Genomic DNA, 9,698 nt, shown 5'->3' with positions numbered 1-9,698 from the left:
TATGTTTTTATACTACTGTCCCGAGAAACGCCGTTAAGTGTTTATAATGTCGCTAATTTAAACCAACCAACCATTTACAACAATTTACAGCACTTTATATGTATCTAACATTACTTAATCGACTATTCAAAAAGTGTACGATTGGTAAACTAATTGAAATATCGCAATATCAGACATCAAATAGAATGAGAGGAATATAAAAATTCAATTATCAGAATTTTATATCATACTTTTATAAGAACTCATAGTCTATAAAATTACGATTTAAATATGTATTTACAAAAATGCCTTTAAAAACATTAATATGTATACAAATAATAAATATTTAAAAGCATTAAATTTTACAGATATGCTAACTTCTTCAAACTCATTGAGATATGTTTCCATAACAGTTAGAGACACACTTTTTTTATATCAAAATTAGATGAAGATAGTAATATTATTTTAATTTTAAATGACATTTGAGGAATGTGAAAGGAAAATAGGGATTGTTTTAGGAATCTTATGTAGATAATGACATTTTAGTTATTTTAAAGGTCAAATATGTTAAATTTCGGAATAAAACTTTACATTATACATTTATAATTTAATAATAATTATGATTTCATAAATAATAATAACAATACTAAAGTTATTTTATTAATTTATTATTTTATTAAAAAATAAAAAATTCTTCCCCACCCGTAAAATCTATTCCAGCACAGTCTAAAAATATAATGAACTACGTATGTGTATAGTGATAATGGTTTCCATTTTACACCCACAGTTTATATTGTGTGTAAAACATGTATGTATGTTCTGTACAGTATAAGTTATTTAGTTTTAAGAACTTTTAAATTTAAATGTTTTAAAACCTCATGTTTGAATAAAACTGCCATCACATTTATTAGAAAGCTAAGAGATTTAATTACGATACTGTAGAAAGTATTTTTATTCCTGCTAAGTTCTTTATGGTAAAAATAATTGTTTCAGAGTCTCTGCAAAAACTATGAATCGAGGCCTTACGACAGCACCTTATTGTTCACAGCACAGTCAAGGCTGGGATTGAAGGATAAAGAGGACAATGGGTATGGTTCAAGAGGAAAGGTTAGTCAATTTTCATACGCTGCTTATTCCATACATTTGAACACAACTTTATTCTGCGCTCAAAAAGTACAACTAGTCTACTTTACATTTCAACACAGCAAAGTTACTTTTTTGCGAGTCTTCTACATTATTTTGTACTGTGTCATTGTGAACTATAATACAATTTCTGTGAGATTTCTAACCATGCAAATATACAATTTTTACAAACAACTGCACTTCTAACAATCAGGTTTAACTACACACATTGTAAATTAATATAAAATATTATTTATCAACAATAGTTCAATAATACGTACTCATAAACTGTATTTTTTAAGTTTGCTGCTCATCATAAATTAAATAACCAATGCGAAAAAAAGGGTTGACATGTGACGCAGTTTAAAATGACACATACAATAGCATTATGGCACTCTTGCAGTCCTGTCTACTACAGGACTGGATAGGAACTATAGAATGCCTTCTAACGGCTGTCTCTTCCGAGCGGCCCGTCAGGACCATCCGTGACGCTCGCACTTCAGCCGCTCACGTTCAACTCAGGACTCCTCGGTGGCCGTGCGTTCAGAGTCATATTCGTGCAACAAGGCGAAGGACGATGTTCTCATCCTGTGTGTTCTGAACTTACAACTGGATCACGTTTTTGCAGAAAGGAACCAACCTTCAAAATCTAAGACTAGCTAAAAAAAGTATTTAATTGTAGATTATATTATCAACAATAAAAATTAAATATTATTTTGCATTTCAAAACTGACAGTACACTTGATTCAATTGCGCAAGTCAATCAACGAAGGGCACACTGAAGCAACCTGTCGCATTCATGGACTTAAGGCTGTCTTGCTGACCCTTCACACTGTCCCACTAGTCCAACTTGCATCGGTGGGTAGAGCTTCAAGTTGGTACACCGCAGGTACCGAGTTCAGGACCGGGTGCTTCCTTCCCCTCCGTACTGCAGAAGGCAACAGTGACCCACTGCACAATCATCTCTAAGTGTATGTCCTAGTCCCACTACGACCACCTCCCGTGGCGATAGCTACGAGTCAAAACTCCAGCCTCCGGGCCAATCACTCCATCATTAATAAGTCATACAGTAGAGTCCTGCTGATCCAGACTAGATGAGACCTGACCTTGTTTAAATCACCGAAAGTCCAGACGCACAAAGATAAGTTTCAAATGGGTAGACCTATAAAAATCTTAAGTTTTTTTCCCCTCGTAAATTTGCACAACTTCTAGTTTTAATACGACTGCATACACAACCTAAGATTTTAACCTACGAACTGATGTAAGATTTTCAGAACAAAACACCTTTGTAAAAAAAAACTCAAAATTGATTGACAGTATGGTACAAAATACTTATCCGCACTAACTGGATGTTGACCAGACGAGCTGGTGAGATTAGCAGAACTGTAATGTAGACAGCAAAAAATGTTACGTATGCAATTGGCATTTGAGATGATGACAAGGGAGGGGTGGGCAGCAGACATGAGCATAAAAATGTTCATGTTGATATTTAATTTTGCAGGAACATAACCGCAATATTGTAACACCACTTGAACTGCCTGGATGGCCATGCAGTGCTTCCATAGTAACGTTTCATTCTGAATAGTAATTTTGTATATAGTATACATATTATTTTAATCAAATATTTTACTTATTGTGTTTTTTTTTCAGCAGTGAAAATATTTGAAAATAATTATTTATTATACTTTTTTTGACAGGTATAACAAATTTAGTATGCAATACTGTAAATGGTATCGGCAGGCGCCTTAATCTTTATTTTTCCACCGTAACATTACTTGGACCACCGCACTAGACTCACAGATGTGCAATACCTGAAGTAAAGACTGCACCTTGTGCGTATAGGTCAGTAGACATCTGAAACCTGAGCCTGTGTGACCCTTAGTGCTTTCAAACTCTAGTGACCAGCCAAGCATCCTAGCCTTGTGCACGACACACGCTACCTCGCGACACACTCACAGCTCTACTGTGCACGCTAGCAACTAACACTGTTTTTCAAAGCAACTACCTCTTAAGTAACAGTGCTCATAATCCTTTGTTTCACTTATGCAGCCTAATTTATCAGACATGTAACACTTAACTAATACATATTTCTGAGTTTTACAAATTTTTTTTTTGCCCCGACACTATTTTAACACTGTAGCTCAGATGCTCAGATTCGGACCCCAAAATCTGAAACATGTACATGCACAACTAAGTCCCTTGGTTATTCATAAATACACACAGCTTTGCTTATTCATGGCTTCATGTTTTCCTCTGAAAAGCATTGTGCTTACAAAACAACCACATGTACCAACACTTTTTTTCTGGGATGTTCTGTATTCTTGATCACCAAAGTGTCACACTCAATGCCATTCCAACCAAAAAAATTCCATGGCACTCATTATTTATGAATTACATTGCAACGCAATACAAACATAAAGCTTAACACCATACTTTTACACCTGTTGCCTTACTAAAAGAGCTCTGACTACGTGGCTACTTTTTGACCTGAACATATCAACATAAATTATGCACATTAAACAAAAAATGTCCAAATATAGTGCAGAAAACTATTTTTTTGACAATACAAAATAATACACTTGATACAAGCTATTATAAGTCGCAATACATTTGCTTGCTAGGAGGTGTTTGCAGCCATCTTTGGAACTTCCTGGACCCGAACAAAAGTGTACACTTTTTCTGTTTGCACGTGAAAAGTAATGTCCATATGACGAGATGCATTCACTAATAATATAATGAGATCTATCTAGAAGATGCACTATCTAGGGCATTTCAGAACATTCCCGAAGGAACATTTATAGATACTAATGCCAGTTAGTCAAAAAAAATAATTACAAGGGGTAATTTTTTAAATGTTTCTATTGAGTAAGTGGAAAGTTAATGACTATTTTTTTGTAAAAAAATAATGAAATGGAAATTTACTGTAGGGATTTTACATGGAAAAAAATCCTGCAATGACATGAATACAGTAATAGTGGGTTTCATTGTACTAATTGGTCACGTGTTGCTTGAATGAAGCAACATTATAAATCCTCTAAACGAAGCTCATATTGTCTGGCCTTAAATCAAAATAAAACGCCCTTCCGCAACATATTTAACTTCACTTGAAGGGAAGGGGTGGCTCTAAGCACGTCCCAGGTGGTTCAGAAACAGCTGAAGCTCAAGCGAGGTAATCCGGAGGCGGTAATCCACAACGCCGTGACTAGCAGCAAGTGTTCAGCGCCTGCGTCTGCAGCAGGCAGTGCGACTTCTCGTGGCACTTGAGGTTCCAGCTCTTGGCGAACGTGCGGTCGCACGCGCGGCAGGCGTACGGCCGCTCCCCCGTGTGGATGCGCAAGTGCTCGACGAGGTGCGACCGCTGGGTGAACGCCTTCTGGCACACCCGGCACACAAACGCCTGGGTGCCCTCGTGCAGGCGCTCGTGGGAGCGAAGGCCCGCGCGCTGGGCGTACGACTTCCAGCAGTAGCGGCACTTGTACGCCTTGCGGTTCAGGTGCGCCCGCACGTGGTCCGACAGCCCGGACTTCTTCCGGAACGCCTTCCCGCACAGGTGGCAGCGGAACGGCCTGCCCCCGAGACCCCCCGCGAGCGTCTGGTACAGCAGCAGCGAGCCCATCACGCCCAGTCCGCACTGCTGGAGCGGCGCGGGAGCGTTAGCGCACTTCTCCATCAGGACACTCTTCCCCGGGGCGTACATGGTCTCCACCAGCTTCCCGAGCAGACCCTCGTACTCCAGCAGAGGGACCCGCGGCGCCGGGGTGCCAGACGACGGAGGCTCGCCGGCCACGGATGTATCCGCTTCCATTTTCACGGACGACGCCTCTTGTTTCACAGCAACAGGTGGCGATGCTCCCGAGCTGTTCCTGGACTTGGCAGCAACGGACAGGTTGAGAGGGCTGTCCGGACGACACGGTCCGGGACTGTCGCCACGCAGGAAGTAATCTCCGCACGCAAAGTCTTCCAGGACTGCTTTAGCGCTGCCATCCGAGAGCTGAAATACCACCAGAATATTAGGTACCGTATAGGCCCGAAAACAGGCCGACTCCAAAGAAGTTTTTAAAGTTTTTAATTTATGTATTATATTACTTAAAAAATGTTGTAACCCTTGTTTCCAATCTAATTACAAATAATACAGTACACATCAAACCAGAAAAAAACTTAAGTATGAACTCACTCTATCGCAAACAATTATTAACTTCAAAGAAGTTCCAACTAAGAAGTTTTGCTACATAGTAAGTTTAAATAATTTTGCACTCGACCAGAAACATTATGCATTTTAACCCTTTGAAGAAATTTTCATGTCTAACAAGTCCAAATTTTTTAATACCTTGAGACATGAACTGTGTTGCAGAGCATGAGCTAACCTATGCTACGTACCCACTCACCAAGAAGCCTGTCTGTTTCAAAGTTCAAATAATTAGGCATAAAAACCCGCTAGTATTTCAGTTTGTTAACCACAGTGCTAAGTTACAACCATGCAGATCAAGCACTATCAGCGATACTAAAAGATGAAATAATTTCACTACGATACCTCAGGAGCTGGTATTTATAGTTTACTAGCGACCCTAATATCGTTTTTAATTGTGAATGTTTAAAAAAAAAAAGTCTCATCTTGTATTGAAAATATGACACAAAATTGAAAATAATAATAACAATAATAATAATAATAATAAATATAAATATTTATGTTGTGATTGCTACCAAAATTCATAGGACCACTGCTAGGCTAATCTGAAGATTGCCTAAACATTTCATCAAAATCGGTCGAGCCATTTTGAAGTCCATAGGGAACATACTTGCACACATCAATTTCTATATATATAGATAGTAGAAGCAATTTTAATAACACTGCAATCGTTCTCTTTTGAAGTGTAACAATAATGTGGAAAAGAAATGTCAAAGTGAGGAAATCTTTGTCAAAGTGAGAAAATCTTGTCCATTTGTTGTAGCCTTGAGTAATGTGGGAACGACTTACCCTCGTGTTACTGTAACATGATATTTATAAAAATAATTACTTTATTATTAAAAAGGTAACAATATTACCACAACGGCATACTTATGCTTTTATTCCAAGGAAGCTTTCTGGCAGACAGAGATGCATACTTATCAGTATGATGTGGGATCTTATGAGATGTTCTGACAATAAGCGTGCATTAGCAAGCATCTGAGGCCTTATAATTTAAAAAAGATTGTCATATTTTTTTTTTCTTGCTTTAAAACAACAAAAATAATTTTACAAATTGTCAGTATACATAAATACATTACTGAGGGATGCAGTGCCGCCTATTTTCACGAAACACAAACATAGTCTCTTCCAACTTTGCAAACAGTCCTGTCTCGGATTTAATTTCTCTCTTTCTGCTCCATTTCTCCATCTCTTCCTCTCACTCTGCCATAAGAAGAAAGGTGGGCTCATGCACCACCAGCCATTCTTATCCAGATGAAACTGCACACCACAAAAAAAAAATCTTTAAAGTTGAACTGGTGTGTAATCATCTGTCATCTCCAGTAATACTTGGGAGACTTTGCTTGTGCAAGTTCAGAAATAAACAGTCAGTAGTACATCTACTATGCCATTACTTTTAAACTCTATTACTTTATTACGTAGCTCAAGATTTTATGTTCTTCAAATTTGTGGACTTCCTCTGTAAAGACATTTATATTAGGAATACAAAAAAGAGAGCATGCTTGGTTTATCCCCAGCTACAGATGTCGGTGCTGTAGAGCAGTCTCACCTCCTGAGGCAGGAAGTTGTAAAGACTGTCGTCTTCTTCGTCCCTTTCTTCTTTGATGCTCGCGGTGAACTCTGTTTCTACCGCAACGCCCTGCAAAAACGAAAAACTCGCGTTCAAGTAAGCGTGCTCCCCAGATGTACGCCACGAGCTCACACACTTTAATCACAAAACATTAACTTGAAAAAAGTCAAATTGTGTGTGTGGGGCGGAAGCAAAAATGGATTCTATAGAGATACGTATGCATAAAGATCATTTAAAACAAACTGCCTATTTTAACACAATGACACCTTCCACCTACCGTTCCTACCTACTTTTCTTTCTTTGGGTCACTACCTGAATTACAAAAAATAACTACATATATAATAAAAATAATGTTTTCAGTATTTCTTCTTCTGTAGTACCTGATTACATACGTTATTTTACAATGCCCCGTTATGCTACAGGTCAAACAATATGCCTTTACCTCCTTCCTACGAACCACCCGAGAGGGCGACGCTTCTCCGCTGCTCGTCGTAGCTGCCCTGAGTGTTTCCCAACCATTCTGCAGCACGTAATGCATAATTTCCACCCGAGAGAGGGAAATACTTCAAGTGTACCTCGTGCGACCCGTCGCGGGGCGCCGACTGGACGAGCCCGAGGCTCTGCCGCAGTCGTGCGTCCGAGCGCTCGCACGTCAGCTTGAACGAGAAGCAGGAGTTGACCTTCTGCAAGCATGCCTCGCAGATCTGCGACGGCAGGCCGTCCCCTTCAAACACCTGCAAGCATTACAAACAGCATTCTGTAATGCAGGGCCGTCGATAATTACTTATGGGGCTCCCCTCATTAATTAAGGTACAAATTTTCAAACCTGACAATTTAAAAAAAAATTAGTGGCCAGAAATGTAAATGTGCCTAACTTGTCTATTAGAAACAGACTTGAATTTTGACCCGCTATCAGGGTAAACTCATGCATTAAAAAAAATCATGAAACTCAAACGACTCTCCCGGGCCCCGGGAAATTGCCCCCATCTCTCGACGCCCTGCTGTGATGCCTGCTGGATTCAGTTCCACACTCAGGGATTGGCTAATGTTCACGACCACTCTTTGGAGCCGACTATAACCCTGAAGATCCCTCCCCTTAAGCCTCTGTGCATAGCCGTGAGACGCAAGAAACTAACAAAACCAATCCAGTGATTACACCTGGTGCGTGTCCATGTTAGCCATTTTTACAATGGCTATTTGACATCCAGAATCTTTGTTCGACTCCTGCATCACAATATTTTTTTGTTTTGTTCTGGGGATTTTGTTTGCTTGTTTGGTCCTGTTGTTCGTTACTTCTGTTGACTTCTGATAGGCAATGGTGTCGTACTATATCCCAGTTTGGCCTTTTGCCTGATGTGATAGTAACATAATTATTACAGTATTTATGTTTTTACATTTAACAGTTTTACGTAACAGATGCATGCTCAAAAGTCATAAGGCCTACCACAGTATTTATTTGAGTGTGAGGCAGAGGAAAAGTGAGAATAACTTTTAAAACTCTTCAAACAGCCAGCATTAATCGCTACCATCTTGTATCTCAAAGATACTACGCTACAGCTTGCAGATATGGTACGTTATGACTCAGCCGCGCACTGGACCAAGCTTTTAACACATCTTCCGTCACAAATTTTTGGAATTGCTTAGCTAGTGCAATGATCAGTTGCTACCTGCCTGTAACTGAGCCGCCAAGCAATGCACAGAACTACAGGTGTTGAAACATCATTTACAAACCCCTAAGATTGATAAAAGTGTCTCCCTACGAACAGCATTTATGAGATTTTCCCAGGGGGTCGTGGCCTTGAACACCAAGGGAATGATTTTGGTAGAGGGGTCGAAGTGCTAAGTCGCAGTTATTAAAGACGCTACGCATTGAGAACCACTCGGCGGAATAGGCTGCGATTTCGACCACAGCTTCTCAGGATAGAACTTCCTCGTTCGCCGAGCATATCACAAATCCCAGTTTATTGCTTGATCTTGATAGCATGATCACGTAAATATTGATCCTGTGTTACATGAGGCATGCTGTTATTTAGTACGTCGAAAGATCCTGGACATAACAAAAACTTGTGATATAACGAATTATGATGTACGCAAATGAAAAAATTTCCAGTAGATCTGACAGTTTGTTTGCAGTGTGATATTCAAGGATCTAGGATCTAGGAATAAATGTGGATACATGATACGGGATAATTACCAAAAATTCTTGTCTGATAAATTTTATGATCATTGTTGCTTGCCGCCAAATTATCACACGTCTTACTCTTCAGGCTGTTTGTAACGACAGACCCGTTACCCCATACATTCTGACCCTGTCATTGGTGCAAAAAATGAACTCAATTTACATTCAATTCACATTGTTATCCCCAGGTTTAATGAAACACCGGTAGAACAATTTGTGTGTGCGCAAACATTTCGGTATTTCAAATACAAATGCACAGCAAGCAGACACTACGACTCAGCACTAACTACTTCTACTGAGTAGATGCTGAACATCTAACCGTAATTGCTGCGCAAGCCATTATTTTTGTTGTCAGGTGCAGGCCGTCGTATTCAAGCTCAAATATGTTCAGCATTTCGCTCCCTGTGGACTGGCACAGCCGACAGACTACGTCGCTGTTCTTAATAAGCCGACGGGAAATCATCATAACACAAGTGCGCAACGCAGGCCGAACTTTTGCGGGGCGCGGAAATTGCTAGCTTTTTCGAATCTTCAATCAGACGAACAGTTTTGCATTGTGAAACTTGGATAAACGTCTTGATTGCGCCCAAAACTATCCCTTCTGCTAGACATTATTTATATTTACAAACATTTCAGTTATTTGCAAGTTAACAAACATAACA

At 39.5% G+C, this 9,698-nt stretch overlaps 1 protein-coding gene across 3 annotated transcripts; it reads right to left on the bottom strand.

Moving 5' to 3' along the window:
* Window positions 1-1,109: 1,109 nt before the first annotated feature.
* LOC134535195 (zinc finger protein 3-like) lies at window positions 1,110-9,665 on the bottom strand. Of its 3 annotated transcripts, none has more exons than XM_063374217.1 (4): window positions 9,356-9,665; window positions 7,433-7,591; window positions 6,837-6,926; window positions 1,110-5,092 (listed from the first exon to the last, which is right to left on the bottom strand). In XM_063374217.1, exons 1-4 carry the CDS (start codon window positions 9,500-9,502, stop codon window positions 4,304-4,306), a joined length of 1,185 nt encoding a protein of 394 aa, XP_063230287.1. In that variant the 5' UTR covers window positions 9,503-9,665; the 3' UTR covers window positions 1,110-4,303. The 3 variants fall into 3 exon arrangements, with proteins under 3 accessions (XP_063230287.1, XP_063230288.1, XP_063230289.1); XM_063374218.1 differs by having other exon boundaries at window positions 9,052-9,656; XM_063374219.1 differs by lacking the exons at window positions 7,433-7,591; window positions 9,356-9,665 and adding an exon at window positions 7,300-7,421.
* Between the last annotated feature and the right edge of the window lie 33 nt (window positions 9,666-9,698).

Source organism: Bacillus rossius, chromosome 8, assembly GCF_032445375.1.
Source record: "Bacillus rossius redtenbacheri isolate Brsri chromosome 8, Brsri_v3, whole genome shotgun sequence".
NCBI lineage: Eukaryota > Metazoa > Arthropoda > Insecta > Phasmatodea > Bacillidae > Bacillus > Bacillus rossius.
Note: the sequence above shows the minus strand (reverse complement) of the source record. Positions and strands in the feature narration are given on the sequence as shown.

Coding starts and splice junctions, on each gene's coding strand:
- LOC134535195 (XM_063374217.1), bottom strand. CDS start 9,502: ATGATGATTTCCCGTCGGCTTATTAAGAACAGCGACGTAGTCTGTCGG. Junction 7,592..9,355: donor TGGCTTGCGCAGCAATTACG/GTTAGATGTTCA, acceptor TAATGCTTGCAG/GTGTTTGAAGGGGACGGCCT. Junction 5,093..6,836: donor ACAACTTCCTGCCTCAGGAG/GTGAGACTGCTC, acceptor GTGGTATTTCAG/CTCTCGGATGGCAGCGCTAA.